The sequence below is a fragment of the Carassius gibelio genome, chromosome B17 (assembly GCF_023724105.1).
Source record: "Carassius gibelio isolate Cgi1373 ecotype wild population from Czech Republic chromosome B17, carGib1.2-hapl.c, whole genome shotgun sequence".
Taxonomy (NCBI): domain Eukaryota; kingdom Metazoa; phylum Chordata; class Actinopteri; order Cypriniformes; family Cyprinidae; genus Carassius; species Carassius gibelio.
The window spans coordinates 21,737,430-21,757,662 of NC_068412.1; the positions used below are offsets into that span (position 1 = coordinate 21,737,430).

The 20,233-nt window shown below is 35.3% G+C and overlaps 1 protein-coding gene across 1 annotated transcript in view; it reads left to right on the forward strand.

The window, feature by feature from the left end:
* adck1 (aarF domain containing kinase 1) overlaps positions 1 to 20,233 on the forward strand; it is a 98,563-nt gene that overhangs the window by 68,979 nt on the left and 9,351 nt on the right. The window contains exons 8-9 of the mRNA XM_052581084.1: positions 4,042 to 4,191; positions 5,565 to 5,762. Of these exons, the coding sequence (XP_052437044.1) occupies positions 4,042 to 4,191; positions 5,565 to 5,762 (348 nt within the window). The remainder of the gene's footprint in view (positions 1 to 4,041; positions 4,192 to 5,564; positions 5,763 to 20,233) is intronic.

Below are 20,233 nucleotides of genomic sequence, written 5' to 3' on the forward strand. Positions count from 1 at the left end.
AGAGCCCCAGTAGGAGTAATTGCATCGGCCCTTCTGAAAAAAAATTCAATCTAGTGCGACGCGACAGGCAAGCTGTGTTCAGGTAATGCTCAGGTAGACATCATCCGCTCAGGCTGGCCTCGCAGGTAATAACACGTGCGCACGAATGCGCACAAAGACACCTTTCTCTCTCTCTCTCTCTCTCGTCTGCATCGTTCTGTCCCCAAAGAGAGCTTCTCTGGCAGGTGATTTCTTTGTGTCCTGTGACACGAACCACATCTTCAAACGAGTTCAAAAGGAAGGTGGGAGTCGTCTCACGCTTCCATCCGCTAGCTATTTTTAGCATGCTGTTGAAAGAAGCTGTCCCGTCCCTGATCTCTGGCCGGTTGAACCCCCCTTTGCAACATAGCAGCAGACGTATGAAGACGGCATCCTTCTAAACCACCGACTCCAGCATTAAAGGAATCCTTTGCTGAGTCATTCCACATGTTCGTGTGATCGGTACACCAGCCCCCCTTCTGCTGAAACTTCAAACACACGTCAGACACACATTCATTTGGTGTGTGTACGTGTTGGCCGCTGGCAGGAATGCCCCCCTTTTTTCCCCTCAGCTTCTTTGATATGCAGTGCTGGTGAAGTTGTCAGAGCAGCCTGGACCCTCGTCGTCTCCCCACGGATGGCACGCTGATGCTGCCAGGGAAACGGACTCATCAGTTTGGTGAAATGGGACAGAAAATATGATTTATTCTCTGCATGCACTCACTTCTACCCCAGCGGAAGAAGACAGCGGAGAGGGATCCTGGAAAGTCAGCAGAGAGGCATGGAGAGAACAGGAATTGGAGGATAGACAGGACCTTTATTTGCAATGCTGCAAGCTAATTTTGCACTTCATTGACGCGTTCTTTAATCATTGGCAAATATTTGTTGTAGCAATGGCCTCCCTCCAACATTTGGGGTTAACGGGGCACAGTGACCTTATACGGTTCCTGATTTTCTGGCTATTTCCTCGATGGATGAAATTGATCATTTTGGCATTTTGTTTTTCTTTCTGTGAGATATTGATTACATTTTTGCACTGTTTTTAAAGTGAAATGATGACACTGGTCATTTTAAATGCAAAAGGTTATTTTTTTAACCTTTACATAATTTCACACATTTTAAAAATGATACGCATATTAGAATGATTTCAGGTAGGATCAAGAAGATTAAGATTGACACTGAAGGTTGGAGAAATGGCTGCTGAAAATTCACCTTTGCCATTACAGGAATAAATTATATTTTAAAATATATTAAATTAGAAAACTGATACTTTAGAGTGTAATAATATTTCACAATATTAAGTGTTTTTTTTTGTGTCAATGAAGTAAGGCCTTGGTGAGCATAAGAGACTTTTGACCTTTTGAGAAAATACCAAAAATTTGTATTATATGAATGTATAAGTTTGAACACATTTAAACAATAACTGGTTCTTTTAACGGCAGAAAAGTGTAGGCAACTCTACTTTTCTTAGTGGCAAATGGCATAAAATGGCAAATTTGTATTTTTTTTTTTTTTTTTTGCATGGGCAGAACATGAGCTGCAAGCTGCATTTGTTGCTACCTTTTTGTTTGTTTGTAGCAACAGATATAAGACATTACACATTTGTTCACAATCAGATAAGTCCACCAAGCAATGACCTATAAAACTACTCACTTCACCTTTAAACAGCCTCACCCACTTTCGCTTTTCTTGCATCAAGTTCACTTTGGTCCACACAACTCCTTTTAATCTGCCTTTTGCATACCCTTCGCAACGCGCCCTGCCTTGGGGATATTCGTCTGCGTCTTCCCTCCAAGGGCATTGTTGATGAGCTTTTCATCCGCTGCATCCTAAAGTGTTTATTAGCATACTAAAACTCCTCTTGCTGTCTATGCATGCCCAATCAGGCCTTTAGGGGTCCTCTGCCATCCCAGAATGCTTTGCTTTTAGTATAGTGATTATTATTGTAAGCTTTGGGTTACTTAGGTGTCTGACTGTCTGACCTTTCAGCATTCTTTACGCACTTTAGTGAATATTGATACTTTGTTTTTTTTTTTTGCACAAATAACAGGGGCTAATCTGTTGATTTTGAAGTTTGGTGAAGTTTATCAAGAGAGAGTTTTAAAGAATTTTTTTAATTAAAATTCCGTCATTTACTCACCCTAAAGATGTTCCAAACCTGTGGCTACCTTCAACAGTTGACTTCCATAGTATGGAAAAAATACTATGGAAGTCAATGGCTACCATCAACTGATTGGTTACCAGCATTCTTCAAAATGTCCTTTACTGTGTTCTATAGGAGAAAGAAACTCATACAGGTTTGGAACAAGTGAAGGGTGAGCTTTTAAAATTTAAGGTGAACTATCCCTTTAAGAATAAACAGTTTTACAACTGTTTTTATTTTTGCAACTTTTTAATTAATTAATGATCTGCAATCTCTGTTTAGATATGCCACCAGTGTTGACTACGACTGTCTGTTCTCACAAGAGCCTCTGTTTTGACATTCATACAGCTCAGAGCAGCGGCTCTGGTGTCTGAGTCACACCACACTGTCATTGTTTTACATTTTGGATGGCATAATGGATTTAGATCAACGCTTTTGCAAGCTACACAATCTTGAAAAGCAATTTACAATGAATCACAACAATTCACAAAGGCTTCATAAACTCCCAGCCATGTGTGTGCAGCCTATACGTGCATGTTTCCTATACGTGCATGTTTGTCTGGGCATGATCAGTATGTATCGGTCTACAGCATATACATCAACTCACAACAAAAAAATGCCTTATGCGTCACCACATTCCAATGATTTTTTTTTTTATTTGCATAAATTAAAAAAATGGCTACATTTGCATTTCCAGAAGAAAATACCAGTTCCTGCAAGGCAGCAAAGGAATTTGTGCTGTCCTGTAATTACTGTATGAAAATAAATGAGAAACGAAACAATTAAGCTAAACAATTAATAAATTCCAATTATTGGGGTAAACTGTAAATGGACACCAGCCAGGGGAGTATGAATAGATGCTTGATTTATTCTTTGTGCTTCATGCTGACATTTCCTCATCCTACTTCACATTGGCTCTCTGCATTATAACACAGCTGAGGGGAGATGCTTATCACAACTTATCTTCAAAGAGTGAGAGTGGGTGGAATAATTGCATCGGGGGTTGTTTTATAATAAATACTTTCTCATCTGTTGGGGCCACGGCATCTTCGGGAAAACGTTTCATCTAATATTAAATGTCTACATAGAAGTGGACGTTTATGCTATGTTGTATTTCTGCCATTTCTTAATTTTCTTTGGTCTCTTATTTTGAAAAGTTGCAAGTCTTTTTTTATGCTTCTAGGTCAATTACTTGGATTGCTTTAATCATTTTAATCAGTGTTATATACTCCACTTTTTTATATTTTACCTATAAATCAGATGAAATTAAAGCTACTCCTGGCCTGTTATTTAAAATAAACAAACAAAAAAATGACAGACATTTTTCACTTTACATGAAGATGTAAGCATTATATAGCAGTGCTTATTTTTGTGTACTTAAAGTGCTTTTATTTGCAATATATTAAACAATTTTTATTGCTTATTACTTAGAATAAATACTTATATATCAAAAATATATATATATATATATTTGTTTGAAGTATTTGTACTTAATATAAATAGCTTACCGAGTAACACTAAATTAAACAATAGTATGTGTCTATTAATTAGTAATCAATAGTATGTGTGTGTGTGTGTGTGTAAAACTTAGTGTGCATTTGTATACTAACATTTTATACTTCCTCCTATTCTAATGTTATATGCATATTCAAATATAAGTGTGCCGTTTGAATAATTTATATATATATATGTAAATATAGTGCATTATAGGATTAAACAAAACAACAAAGTATTTAAATAAATCTTTGCTTTTAAGACCAGTTGTCACATAAAGCTGCTATACAGCATGAGTATCTGTGTTCTCTAACATGTATCTAGTATCTAAACAGTTTTTTTTATATATATATCTCTTTCTTTACTTTCTCCTTCCTTTTCCTCAGATCTCCAGGAATCTAGGCAAGATATACAGTGAGATGATATTCGTCAACGGATTCGTGCACTGCGATCCTCACCCTGGCAACGTGTTGGTGCGAAAGTGTCCTGAAAGCAATAAGACGGAAATTGTGTTACTCGATCATGGCCTTTATCAGGTAAGACATCGGCCAAGGCCTCCACAGACTCCACGTAGAAGCAAATTCATCACATATTACACCCCATTATTCACCTGCTGGCTCCCAGGTCAGCTGTGCACTCAGGCCGCAGCAGACTAAAAGCATTTAATTTAGGTGGTCCCGAAGCTAGTGTGTTTTAAGAAGTGCACATTTCCACCTCTCTCTTATTACAAGCAGATATGCAAACACACCAGAATATACTCTCCTGCAGTTCACTGAACTTCTGTATTCCCAGAAGATGTGGCAGCTCTAAATAAATCCATGGAGATAATGTGGTGATAAATATGAGAAAGCCGTTCTAGCAGTGACATTTGGTTACTTTCTCGGTCCAAAATGCTAATTCATGGCATGTCATGTTAAGTTTGCTGAAAGCCATGGGTTGTGTCGGAGTTAATTTATTTGGAGTGGCAAAATGATGTAGTCCTTGTGGTATTCCAGTGAATTCTGTTTGTCTCAATGAGGGATTTGCTGGCCTTTAATTTAACCCAAAGCAGTTAATGAGGCCCACAAGATTTCACATTAACAGCAATCAAGTAATCTAATCTGTCTTTCTGTAATACTAACAACCTCATGAAACACAAGTTTCCATTTACTCAGCCGTCTAAGACTCTTGATAGTTCTCTATGTTTCAATTATTAGTTTATGGTGACGTTTTTGTGACTGTTCATCATGTACTGTTCAAAAGTTTGGGGTCAGTAAGATATTTTTTTTAGTAAGATATTAATACTTTTATTCAGCAAGGATGCAATAAATTGATCAAAACTGACAGTAAGGACTTATAATTTTACAGAAGATTTCTATTTTAAATAAATGCTGTTCCTTTGAACTCTCTATTAATCAAATAGTCCTAATAAAGTTTTGTTTCCACAAAAATATTAAGCAGCACAGCCATTTTCAAAATAAATAATAAGAAGAAATTAAAGCTGAAAGCAGAGATGAAGGGGCCCTCTCACTCTTATCAAACGTGAAGTTAGGGGGAGTTTGGACAAGTCAGTATATAAGAATGACGTCTGAAGGATAATGGCAGCTGAAAATATTAAAATAGAAAACAGGAATTTAAAATTATAATAATTCACAATATTAAACTTTTTACCTTCTTAAAGAGTGAAAACGTGGTTATCAAAATATTGCTCTGTTTGTTTGAACATCCTGACTAGTTTGATCCATTAATTTTAGCTCAACCAATACACTAAATTTGAGGTAGAAATATCTTTTGGGCTTAGAGAAACCAGTTTGAGAACATTCATTAATTGTATGGTTTCGTTTGGTAACTCTACTGCCACTCTTTTACTTAGAAGCATTTGTTCAGATGCCACAAAACACAAACATAACAAGTTGTGTCTCTGTCCAAGGTGCTGAACCAGGACTTCAGGCTGGACTACTGCAGACTGTGGCAGAGTTTGATAAAGGGAGACTTGAAAGGCATCGAGCGTTACAGCAGGCGTCTGGGCTCAGGGGATCTCTATCCTCTGTTCGCTTGTGTCCTCACTGCCCGCTCCTGGACGTCAGTAAACACTGGCATCAGCCAGACACCTGTCACTCAGTCTGAGGTAATCTTTAAGCAAAACTGATACCGTTTATTTTGCATGTATGAGGGTATTTTGATACACTCTATTGATAAGCAGTTTTGACACACCTACTTATTCTTTATTAATACTGTTTTCCATATAAAATAACACAAATGTTATATAGTGGTCCAAAGAAAATTATCTTACACTTTAGCTAAACCAGAGTAGCAACTTTTTTAAATAATTCATACATGCATAGAGCCATTTATAAATATGCATAATACATATTTGTCTGTAAAACTAATATGAAGCACTAAAGTGTAATAGTTTGAGCTTTTAAATATTTTTTAAGATTAGGATAAAAAAAGGTTTGTCCATTCTTTTGACTGGTAGTGTATTTTTTATATTTATTCCCAGAACAGTTGCTACTTGATCGATATGGTATATTAAATAAGAGCAGAAAGTCTTAAATTCATAAACTCATGGCCTTAAATATTGCAGCAATTGCAAATGAATATATTTCTCAGTACTTTTGTTTTCCCATCATGAATAAATAGATAAATCCTTAGATCAAGATGCAAGTGTTTATGCTTAAAACAAGAACAAATATGTCAGTGGGGTATGAAAACTATTTTCCCTATTTGTTCTTGATCTAATCATAAGCTTACTTCATTTTGATCAGTTTAAATGAAAACGAATTGTTATCTTCAGCTTTTCAAGTAAATGTATCTAGATATTTGCACAAGGAAAAATCAATTTTTTTTTTTTTTTTTTTTTTTTCCAGTGTGATCAGAAGGTACAGTAAAAGTTATTTCTCTGTGGTTGATATCAGAGCTATTTAGTCTCAGTTGTTGTCGTTTTTTTTTTGTTTTTTTTTAAGTAATGGATATCAGTTGAAAGGTATATTTTCAATCTTTAAAGCACTCCTGTTACAACTTATTGTTTGCTTCCTAGACATTTACATCTAGAGAACTTGACAAATTGTGCCCCCTTTCATTTAATTCTTAAATTATCTTTATTAGGTTTTAAAAAGGTCCTCAGGTTTCCATCATAAAATCTGTAGAAACCGTAGATCATGTAATTTTCAGGACTTTCAAAAGTGTTAGCCTAAATGGAATTTTTGTTTACTGAAAGTATATTTTTCCCCCAAGGAAGACTTTTTGTCAGCTGAACAATCATTATGTTGTTAAACAGCAAAACAACCAATTGAATACACCGTACTTTTATCCCTCACAACCTAATTTCCATTCCTGTCAGAAACGGGTCTATACCAGTGACTGGTCAAAACATAAGACACCCCTCCTTCTGCAGGCAATATTGAACAACATTAGAGATGTGAAAACTGAAGTGCTATTTAATTGTTAGTGGTGGCAAAGGGCCACAATAACACCTGTTAACCACTTTTCTGAACAAGGTTCACCTGTCCCCTCATTAAAACTGCATAACTTACTGTCCAGGTGGCCGGCCTGGTGGCCCCGTGGCCAGAGTAGTGCTGTTGGGTCGGTGTGATGATAGTAGAGGGTTTCTGAAGGCCAGGCCTGGCCGGAGCTGGCCTCTGTGGGGGACGTTTGACCATCTGGAGGGTGTCAGGGACATTTATTTATACTTTTATTGCATAACCTTTTACGGGACGTATAACAGTTTGGGCCGCACAAGCATATTATATCAGAGAAGTCTTCACTTACACACTATTTGTTACCACATTAAAGCTATCATATTAGTATTGGCCTAACATATAACGAATAGTTAAATATTAAGCTTTCAGTATGCATGTTAGAACGGAAATGTTTAGTATTAGTATAAAATACACACTAAGCTTTATATTATGGTTGTGTTTTTCATATAGACTTAAATATAAGTTTAATAAATAATAATAATAAAATGTCTGTTGGTTTTGTTAGTTGACTATGCATATCAAGGTTTAAACATATAAATGTAAATCTTTTATTTTTTAAATACGTTTTGTCGATGCAATCTGTTACTATAACTTAAATACAGTTTAGAAAAAACTATTAAATACTGTTTAAAAAACTATAATATTTTTCTTTCTATAGTACTAAAAATGTATACAGTTTCTTAATATAAATTCTGTAGCTTATTATATATCACTAAGCCATTTAAATTGTATTTATTAGCATGTATTATGTAAAGTTTAAATCATTGTGTAAAATATCATAAAAGCTTGGTGTTTTTATAGTACTGAATAATTCCTTCTGTTCTAGTGTATGATGCATAGTCATCTCTAAGTAAACCATTCAATGTATATTCATTAACATTTTTACATTTATCTAAAGTTATATAAAGTGTTTATATATGAATGATGAATACTGAATTCTGTTCTATAGTCATCTATAAGTAAGCCATTTGAATTCAAATCTACATGAATACATATGTGAAGCTTGATTTATTTTGCTCTATTTAATTTGACAAAACCAAACAGGATACAGTACCAGTGTTTGACTCAACTATTAGCTGATTTGCTGCTTGCTTGTTTTCTGATCCCCATCAGTTTTAGGAGCGTTCCACTTAGGCCTATTTAGTCAGTCATCTCAGCGTGCGGCATTGGAGTGCACTTTCCTGCAGGTGGCTTTTCTTTGTAGATTAATTACCCAAAAGCCTTTGCGAGGATAATTATGGCCATGGCCACTCGTGTTGGGTGTGCTTTTTTAGCGGGGCGTAGTACCTCTTCCCTTCTCCCTAGCCCTCTGAAAGCGTCTGATTCTCCAATCCGCAGCCATGCCTCCCCCCAACATCATCAAATTACCAGGATGTTTTGAAGTAGTCTGGTCTGCCATAATTACAGGCAGTTATAAAGGCGGATTCCACATGTACAGCTGTGGCATTTGCAGAAAGGGAGGCTGTCTCATCTGCATAAGAATGGAGAGATAAGAACACATTGTATTGCCAGCACAGAATAATGGGCGTTAAAAAAACTACAACAACAGAGCTTCATGCTTTATGTTCCAGAAGAGAAGACAACGAATTCTTAATATACTTTGTGCAAGGGTTTTATTGTTAATTCAGAGAGAGCAAAATCGCCACCATTTGTCAAGTAGACATTATTTAGTTTTTCATGTATAAATTAACATAAATATATATAAACTGTACACTGCCATTCAAAAGTTCGGGATCAGTAAGATTTTTTTATTTAAATATTTTTTTTCCACAAAAGAATTAAGCAGCACATCTGTTTTCAATGTGAATAATAATTCGAAATTCAGCCGGTCTAAAGCAATGCTCAGGAACATATTTATGGTCGAGGTTTATTGAGTGTTTGAGAGCTGTCCGCATGGCTCACCTCACAGGTCAGAGTGAGCAGATGCAAACACACACCTCACACTTGCCTCATCTGACCTCACACTCTGTTTCCATCCACTGACTGCTTCTCCACTGGGTTATTTACAAATCGACTGGGCCTTTGGTGATATCTTATTTCTTTGTATTTTGTAAACGGTGCATGTTTTCAAAAAAAGTTTTTCACTTTATTATGTGACATAGTTAAACCTAAAAGATTAATAACATTTATCGATATCAAGAATGAAATCGAGCAATTCTGTGCAAAACATGTGCTAATTTGCTTCCTTTGTCCATTTTTGCGGTTTTTCTTAAATTGTCTGATTTAGCAGATGATGTTAAAGAAGTCTGTGATCTATTTTATAGAATGAATCATGATTGATTTCAATCCCCCATGGTGTCACTGGCCCATGCACTTTTTTAAAAGTTTCCTTTGTGCCATATTTTTGTTTTATTTTACCTTTGCTGTTGTCCTTACTCATTACCAGTGGTTTATCAGTAATTTATCAGATTACCAGGAAATATGTACCCAAGTATTCAGTTCAATAATTAGTCCATGTGCACGTATAATGGATCAGATTGTATTGAAATATACTCTTAAAAATAAAGGACTTATTGGCATTTATGGTTTAATGAATTTTCTTCATCATCCATGGAACCTTTCATTTACATTTATGCATTTAGTGGATGCTTTTGTTTTATTTGTGTATTGTAATTTCTAACAAAGAAAAACATATATATTCATATAATATTCATAATACACAGTACCAAGTTTATTAGACAGATTAGAAGACAAGATAGAGAGGAAGAGGTTCCTCTCTAAAAAGGTTCTTTAAAGTGGGATATACACTAGTATATAGTATAGTTCTAAGATACCATGTAGTACAAAAAAATGTGGTAACACTTTTGTATAGGGTCCAGTTCTCACTAACTAGTTAAAGAGTTGCTTATTAGCATGCTGTTATTATGTTGGCCGTTTATTAGTACTTATTAAGCATATACTTTATTCTGCATCCCTAATCCTACCCAATACCTAAACTCAACATCTACCTTACAGCAAATTAAGCAACAAATTAGAAGTTTAAGGTAAAAATCATAGTTAATGTTAACACTTCATCTACAGCGATATCGTTGACTTGATTGAAAATAAATGCACAGACAACTTTTAAACTGAACAGAGATGAAATCACTGAATTCAATGATGAACTGCCTTTAACTGTCATTTTGCATTATTAACACACACTATTTTCCTAATGAATCTTGTTCAGTTGCTTTGACGCTTTGATGTATTTTGTTTAAAGCGCTATATGAATAAAGGTGACTTGACTTGACTTAATGTCATGGTTTGTTAATGGCAAGAATTGGACCTTACACTTAAGAGAAAATTCTAGTGTGCTTGTAGATTTAGTTTTTAGTGTTCATGGACAGTATGTACTTTTCAGACAGGTGAAAGTAATCTTTTTTATTCTTGACTGAGAGAGTTTTTCACTTAGACTGCAGAGCTGGACACTAAGTCAGTATTCTGTTTAAGTTTAGAGTTATTAAAGCTGTTTACTGGTGTAGCTATGAAGTAGAAAAAAAGAAAGAAAAAAAACGGCCTTCTCCGCTTTCTTGCAGCAGTTGTTTTTGTGAGACCAAATTACTTCTTTATATTTTAGTATATCATTTTTGTTATGAGCACTTGCTGTGATTTTGATTGACGGGAAGCTGACGTGTCATCGGTTTTAGCAGGGTGGACATTTCTGCACTCCACAAATGTCTAGAAATACTAAGTATTTAAGATACCAAAATAAATTATAAAGGTTTGAATTGTTATATAACTCAACCATGTGCATTAAACCATTCATTTTTTTCTTCAGATATGTGTATTGCCACTGTTGTCATTTTTCTCAGAATTCTTATTGGGCATCTGTTGCTTCTGAGATGTTTTGATTGACAGCATGAGTAGAACAGAACATTTTCCTTTTCTTAGGAAGAGAGTCAATAGTATATGCTTGTGAGTGATTCAATTAATTAACAGATTTTCATTTTGTAGGGTCAGCTTTTCCAGAGGTGTGTCTTACGTAAGTCAATGAGAAATCCTCAAAAGTATAAGTGCATATGTTTGTGTGTGAGCTGGTGTCTGTTTTAGTAACAGTGCTTTGAGCTCTGGATCACAGGTGCCTCCGGACCATCTGAAGGGCCCTCAGTATTTAAGTATTTGTGTCCAGTGCAGTGCGTTTCCTATTCACAGCCAGCCTGCTTTGTACAGAGCTATCAATCTTAATGCAGTTGTCTCTACAGAAACCAGCGGTAGCACCAGAGAAGCTCCTTTCTGTCATTCTCACACTGAATAGAGATGCACTTTCATTAAATCTCCAATCAGCATTCAGCTTGACACGTGGTCATTAAATGCTAAAATAATATGAATACCCTAGGAATATTTACTGCTTTAGAATCCAGCTTGTTGTCAGTTAATCAAATTCATTGCTTTGATGCATGCAGTGTGTTTTGTCTGTGACATTTATGTAATGGCTTATGACTTATGAGGACATAACCCATGTCCCCGTTTTTCAAAACGCTTATATATCATACAGAATTAGTTTTTTTTTTGAGAAATTAAAAATTCACAAAGTTTCCTGTGAGGGTTAGGGTTAGGTGTAGGGTTGGTGAAGAGCAATAGAATATACAGTTTGTACAGTATAAAAACCATTACACCTATGGGATGTCCCCATTTTTCACCAAAACAAATGTGTGTGTGTGTGTGTGTTTATGTAAGTCTGTATGTATGTATATATGAAGGTGTGTGTGTACTTATAATTATATATATATATATATATATATATATATATATATATATATATATATATATATATATATATATATATATATATATAATATTTTTTGATAATATTTTTGTATTATACATTTTATAATATTCTGTAATAAATGTACTATTAGTACTATTGTTGCTATTCCTATTAGTTTTATATATAGATTATAGCTTTTTAATTTTGTAAAATACATTTATACGTAGGCACTATTTATGTTTGACAGCAACACTAATTTTAAGCATTTAAGTCTTAGTCTTCAGATCAAAAGATTGTTAAGATCATGAGAAACCTAAATTCATTCAAGTGTTTCCAGATATTTCTGTATAACCAACCACAATATCAGATCGATATCAAAAACCACCACTTCTGTTGTTCAGCTTTGTTGTTTCCCTCTCGACAGCAACATTCATTCCAACAGTCCACATGAAAAGAAAACGCACACACAAGCACAAAAACTCAACTGGAGCTACAGGTTTCTGTATTTGAAGTGCAGTAAAGGCAAAACCACTCAAACATTTTGATAAACACACACCATTAGTGTTGCAAGTGAAGTGGAGTGCTGGTCAATATGGGCCTGCCCCCTCATTAGAGGACCTGCATTCCTCGTCTGCCAGACCTCCACAGATAAAAGGCTTCTCTCTCTCTCTCCATCAGCCTCTCATAGGTCTGCCTCAGCAATTACCTGCTACCCAGCACTGCCACTGCCCACAGAAACCACAGTCCTATTAACTACACATGTATATATATATTTTTTTTATTTCAGCATGTTGTACCTACAATATGCTGTTATGCATTCACTGTCTTTATTTGACTTCCTGTACTGTAAGTCCTTGATTTTTATATATATATATATATATATATATATATATATATATATATATTAATTGAATATACTGTGTGTGTGTGTGTGTGTGTGTGTGTTATGTCTGAACACAGGTTTATATATTGATATTTAACTCATTATACAAACATAAAGAATGCACAGGTGCTAGAACTGATGTGTAACATGCACAAATGCAAGGAGGTTCAGCTAGACCATGTCTTTGACACCACATGCTGAAATTATAGATGCAATTACCTAAAGATATTGGGATCATGTTCATATATGCATTTTTCAATGTCTTTCTTTTCATATTTTTATACTTGTTGTGGTCTAATTACATGCCTGATTAGACAGAGCATAATAATATTTGGGACCTCAGCCAAATGAACTAGAGTTTCTCTCAGCGATGGCAGAACGACTTGGCTACAAATATGCTCTAAATCCTAATCTTGCAATTCACCAAACTGAACTGTATTCCATTTTGTTTGTTTTGCCGTGAAACTGGAACAAACATCAAGAACATTAGTGCTGAAATTGAAATGAATGCAATTTACATTCATTGTGCTGGTGAAATGCTCGCTTTGTGGATGAATTGAGAGCTCAAATCATTTCTGGAGAAAGACGGCAAGGAGGGGCGAAGAGATGGAAAAGATTGAGAGGAAGTGAGAGCTAGAGACATAACCTGTCTGTAGATCATAGATATGGGCTGAATAGAGCCATAGGAAGAGGGATGAGTGAAGGAGTTAACAAAAAAAAAGATCAATACCATCCAAAATACGAGCATGGAAGGACTTTTCTATAGATGCTTTGTGATGAGTGAAGCATTTTTCTGTACGTAAACATGAAGCTTATCGCGTGAATGTAGTCGGGGTGACCTACGATTTTGCTTAGTGAGGTGAAACAAAAAAAATCTCCTTTGAATCGATCTCCTCCGGCGGATGAAGAGAGGCCTCCTCTGCAAACACCTCTGTCTCCAGAGGTTTCTCCTCAGTCCTAATCAAAGTTTTTTGTTGGCTTTGGGTCTGTTATCTGAAATTGGGTTTATGCTAAAATGGAAAAGTAACTACTGAGCTTTGAACCAGAGAATTCTAAGTGAAAACAAAGACCCAGAGGGCATCTTGAGCAGTGAATGTGAGTGCACTACCTGTCTGCCTGGCATTACACTGCTTGCCTTTCTAACTCTATAGATAGTTTATTTTTATTATATGTTTAGATTTTTTTATATTTATTTTTTTAATAATTTATTTTAATAATGATTATATTAAATATCATGATCACTTTTCCAATATCCAAGAAACATATTTATTTAGTTTTTTTTTTCTTTGTGTGACAGTCATTTTGTAGAATGAGCGATGAGTTGTATGTGATGGAAAATGTGTCTGACAAAGCTGACCCTCTCAAATGTTGCTGAGAACATGGAATTGAACATAATAGCTTTGCCCTTTAAACTTCTCAGAAACGATATGACCGCCTAAATGCAAGTTCCTGCATTGTTCATCTAGTATGTGCTAAAGTCTTTGTCTTTTCTGACATTCTTTCTCCATCTTTAAATGGATTGTTTTGTCTGACTGTGTTTTTCAGTTCTTGACAGCAGAGAAAAGCAGCATGTTCTTAAAATGTAAAACGACTGTTTCCTTGAAATCTCCCAGCTCAGGACATCTATAGAGCTCAGAAATTAGGAGGGTCAGGGCAATGAGCTTTATACATGCATGAACTGTCAATCAAAAGAAATATTAAAACTAATAATAAATAAAAAAATTTGTAAGAAATCCAAAAGTTTTTATTTTGACAATTTATGTTCATGTGCATCACTTATTTCAAGTATTTAACTGTAAGTGCTAAGATGGAAAGAAGATGAGACATGTCTAATTTATATTAATACTGTTTATAAATATATTTAGCCAAGATTTATCATCTCGGCTAAATTTTTTAATTTTCCTTAAAGCGAAGACAGATAGACAGACAGAGAAGACATACAAATGGAAAGATAAGAATATTAAACCTTAAGGAAATTTTATAGAAACATATTGATTAAACATTTAATTTCATAAAAATAAATGTATGTTATATATATATATATATATATATATATATATATATATATATATATATATATATATATATATATGTAATATAATTTTAGTTGTGTGTGTGTATATATATATATATATATATAACACACATAGACCTACATACAATAAAAAAATTACATAATCATATATATGTGTGTTTTGTTTTGTAGTAAGTTTAAGCTTTTTTTGGAAAGCATGGACTCTTACCCCCTGCTAATAATACTCTGTATGCATAGAGCCCTTAAAGTCCTATATGTGAATGATGAATTGTGGTGGCAGGACGAATAGCCTCCCTCCAGTGCAATTGGTTTTGTGTTTATCCCAGGGGAGAGTTTTTTTGGCTGTTCATAGCACTGTCCTCGCTGATCAGACCCGTGTCTCATAATGTCTGCCCCGCAGCGGCATATGGTTGAGGGAGAGAGTGTTTGACCTGTCTGCTATATAAACCTATATGCTAGCATGTCCAGGTCTCCCGTGGTCAGTTGTTTTTATTTGTCCATCAGAGAGGAGGAGAGTCAGAGTTAACAGAAGGGTGAGTTCTGAAAGTCTATCCCTACATGGTTTCAGACCTGCCAGTCTCACCTTTTTTCCCGCTTTAGAGAAAGAGTGGGAAAACAAACAAACAAACAAACAAAATCCTGAGTGTGCTTGTTTCAGTCTGGGCCTCTGTTTCTGAAGTACCCTTCAGTAGCTAATGTTGAGCCTCAGGCTTTGTGACAGGGGCACACACTCAGCTAAAAGAAAGAGCTTAAGCTCTCCTCTGAGTGGCTCGGGCCTTTTTATTTGGCGGACAGCTGTAGAAAGTTGGGTTGTCCTGGTGTGGCTTACTGTCAGAAAGCTGAGTTCTAAATAGCCCTCCATCCAGCGAGTTTGCATTTAAGCAGTTAAATAATTTTTTGATGTGTAAAAAATGTAATAGTTACCAGCCTCCCTTCATGTACGCAGTAAATCATAAATCTTGACTACTACTAACCCCACTGACGTTATTAAAAGCCGCAGCTCTCGTAAACATGCATTAAAAGCATCATGCTTGCGTACGTTCTCAGTGGATGAGTAAAGACGTGACATTTTAATTCCATTTACAGTAGAGGTTTCTTCTATGGTCTGTGCAGTCGGATGGTCACAGTTATATCAAATCATAACCCAGATATTTTCCATAGCTTTTCTTGGTATTAATGCTTGAAAGGTCTCAGGCATATTTTCTCGATGTGGAACAAATTTACTTCAAGGTTTGTTGGTTTAGCCTTTTGTTTTGAAATGTATTTTATTTTTTTAAAGTGAACAGGGTCTGTTTGCACTTATCAGCATTTGGCCACAAGAAACCAGTGTCACATTTGCCAAGTCAGCTTGGTATTTATTGTACCTCTGGGCCATTTTGCAAAATAGAAAAGTACTGTACCTCGTCTCTCTTCAAACTTTTGAGTAATTTCTTCTTCTTTTTTTCTATTCTTTAAAGCATTCAGACACAGTTACTACTTTGAAGTCATTAAAAATGTGTTGTTTCTGCATCATCCAGTTTTTGTATATGTTAGCAGCCCAGTGTTTATGCAGTTTTGCATTTATAAATGTTAATAAACATTTACATTTTTATATATCTCTGAAATGTCGTTTTGCATATTTGCACTATGCATTTCAAAAGTTCAATTTTGTTTTTTGTAAGTATGCCAAATTTTTTTATGTGGTATATTTGTTACTACTTTACAATAAACAGTTCTGGTACTATGTTGATTTAGTTGATGTAAACGCATTAATGTATTATATTTACAAACTATTAACTTTTCAGATCTTTGGCATTCTTTTGAAAAAGTTTAGATGCCCAGAACCTTTACTTCTCTCTTAAATATCAACGTAATGTCTGAATAACTGATAATCCTATTGCAATATTTTTAAAAGATTGATAGAAATGCATTGTTTTAAAATCTTTTTGTGCATGTTTCTTGCTTATTTGTACCGCATATAGGCCTTTACTCAGATCAGAAGGTGGCTTTCGCCAACGTTTCTCCAAATCTCCCAATGGCCCTCCATTCTCTTGATCAGACTGACCCATTTCCTCAGTGCCTTGATACAGAAAGCTGCAGAGCTGAGAGCACTAAGCGGTTAATCCTTTTATGTAGTGATTTTGACTCCTCATGGGGATGAAATGGAATGTGTATTTGAAGCACTCTTGAATATGCAGAAGGACTGTTGCATTGTTATTTAACGTCCTCTGCCTTATTTCCTCCTAGGGCCAGCTGTGAATTTTTCTTCATTAAGTATTCGACTGAGGCCTGACTATCAATCTCAATGCTCCTGAATGCTAACTGATTTGATGGGTAGTGACTCCGTTGGCCGGTTAGTTATGTGCAGTCCTGGGCCTTCTCTTACTGCTCACCAAGATCCCCAGAGGGAGGGCCGCTAGGACATGACCATATTCTCAACTTCTGCTTGTACAGAACAGGCAGGGATAGAGAAAGGCATGGCTAATCAGGACTGTCTCTCTCCAGCTGTCTGAGCTGGTAGAACAACACAGTCAATCTCTCTCTGATTTTGTCCAATTCATGTCCACATTGAGCGATTGACCCTTTTATGCAGTGCACCACGTCCACCCAAGAGTCATCAGGGGACAATGGCGCATGAACTGAGCAGCAGGGTGACTTACCTCATGATTACCCCTCGTCTTTAAAGTGGAGAGATGCCTTGTAGTTGAATTTTGATGTGCAGACTGACTTCAAAAGCAGAAGGCGAAAGCAGAGATATTGTGCACGGCTGCTGAAAGGCAGAATGCGTCATCAGGCATGTGAAAAATATGGACAAGAAGTATAATGTGTGATGTTACACTGAGTTACTCTTCAAGTAAATTAAACTAATAAAATTAAAAAATGTAAAACTTAGGTTGAAAGGCATGAAGATTAAGCTTTATGGCAGATTTTTTTTTTGGGTCTGACTCATTTTTGAATTTGCTAAATTATTGTGAACCTTCACATGCAACACAATTACCATGCATTTCACGGTCATGAAAAACCTGGAAATATAGGAAAATTTTAAAATGGTGTTTTCTAGGCCTGCAGAAGTAATGGAAAGTTTTATAGTAATAAAAAAAATATTTCTAGTTGCTTTTGTATGTATAAAAAATGTACTTGCAAGCCAGTATGTTAAACATTAATAAACAAATAAATAAATAATTAATTTATAAATATAATATATGTGTGTTTGTGTGTGTGTGTCTGTGTGTGTATATATATATATATATATATATATATATATATATATATATATATATATATATATATATATATATATATATATATATATATATATATATATATATATATATATATATATATATATATATATATATAATTACATTTAGCAAAGCTACTTACAAATGAGGACAATAGAAGCAATCAAAACCAAGTTCTGTGAAAAGTCTTGTAGCAATTTTTTTTTTTTTTTTTTTTTGAAAACAAGAATATAGAATTGAGATAAAATAGAGAATGCCAGTGCTAGACGGTTAAATTTTTTTAAAATATATAAACAAGTTGAAAGAATAGAAAATGAATAGAGAACGCTAGTTGAAAAGGTTTTTTTTTTTTTATTAATTCTTTAATATGTATATATTTATGCATGTAAAATGAACAAAATCACAGTTCAAAGAAAACTCTAGGGTATGGGCTTTACATTTGTCCAAAAAAATGAGGGGTGGCAATCTCATAGAAGACTTTTAATCCGAATTGACTCAGTCCAGAGATGGGGAACATTGGAACAGGCACATAGTCAGTCTTGGTCTATAACCAGCTATACTGCACCACAGGAAACAAAGCAGTGAGTCTGTCAAGTTAGTCTTTCTTTAAAGAGAATGTGTGCACATGGATGGAGCGCATGTGTCGCTGTCTTATTGTTGCTGCAAGTGGTGGGTTATATATGCAGAGAGATGTGGGGGCATATGGGTTGGATGTTGGAGCAGTAGCTTGAGGTCATAGACCAAGTGTTCAGTGTCCTATTTTAATCCGAACCCCTCACTTCTGCCGGCTTCTGCTGCCGGCGCCTGTAAATCCCACCCAAGCGATAGCAAATTTAAATCCACTTAATTTAGCACCTAATCCCCCCACCCCTCCGACGAAATTGTAGAGATTGAGATTTAAGGATTAGCAGATAAATGGACAGGAAAATGGAGCTTGCACATGTTTTTCAAAGCTCAAGTCATAGCACAGCAATCAGTTATTAAAATACTGTTGCTGCTGGAGTGTACTTGGATGACCATACTTTTTATCCTGCCAAGGAACCAAAGTAATTTCTGGGAACTCTCTTTTGGGAAATTGTCTTTGCATTGACTTCCCTTTTATAACAGAACATGTTTGGGATTTTGACACCCTGACCTGCTTTGCTGCTTACTTTAGGTGATTGCCAATGTGTGATGAAAATCCTTTCAGATGTTCTGACTCTGACCAATGGCTGTGTATCTAGACTGTGGTTGTACAGTTTGCACTTCATCACTCATTTTGATTTTTTAGAAAAGGATTTAACCTTTATGTCAGGCTTCCGTCTGAACTTAATCCAAAGATTGAGTCATGTCACATGTTCCTTGATATAAAAATGCTCAATTTATTTTCTGAAAGAGGCTACATTATACACTTTCATAGCAGTTTATGCTTGATATCCACTTAATACATTAGTTTCTAATGCCCAAAGTGGTCTGAATCAATATTTGCATGACCAGTTTATATTATCGGTGTAATGTTCTTCTAGATATAAACAGCTTCTGTTGTGATAAGCTTACATTCTGTTCTAGTGTTCTTGTTGCTGTTGTTTATCAGACCAGCATGTGTTCATTAATTGTTCTCATTCATGCATTAAGTTTGGACAAAACACTGTAAAATAGTGTTTAGCCGGTACTGAATCTACAGTGTAGAGCAGGCGCTGCCTAGTGTGGTCAGATTCTTTATAGACTCTGAGATGGTTTCTTTAGTGATTCAAAACCATCAAGTGCAGCTAGTATAGTCCAAATGATCCCTAAATTAATGACTTCTAGGAACCAGTTCTTTTTAGTCTATCAAAAACTATTTAGTGCGAATAATGCAGTCCGGTTCCCAAACAAGTGTCTGTTATGAATCTGTTCTTTTTAGGGAATCAGTGTGACCAAAACATACGTTCCGTGTAAATCTAAATCTAAACTTGCAGTCATACAGTTCTTTGTGCTTTGTGTCCTACAATGTTGTCACTTTGTGGTACTATAAGCTTATACTTTTGCAAAGAGTAAATGAAGTTTAATTGCCTTAATCGAGGTTTGTGATTGTTAATTGTGAACTGTGATTTTAATCACTTGGTCTGCTGGACAGTGGAATTAATAGCTGTTAATGCAAATTAGTTTAACTGCTGTTGTCAAACCTCAGCTGAACTAGAATCCACAGATCTTTTTGGTTAATAAAAAACATACAGTCTGAACAGTTTAGCCCAATTCCCAAACAAGTGACACTTATGAATCGGTTTGATTTAGTGAATCAAAACCATACAGTGAAATCAGTGCATTCCAAT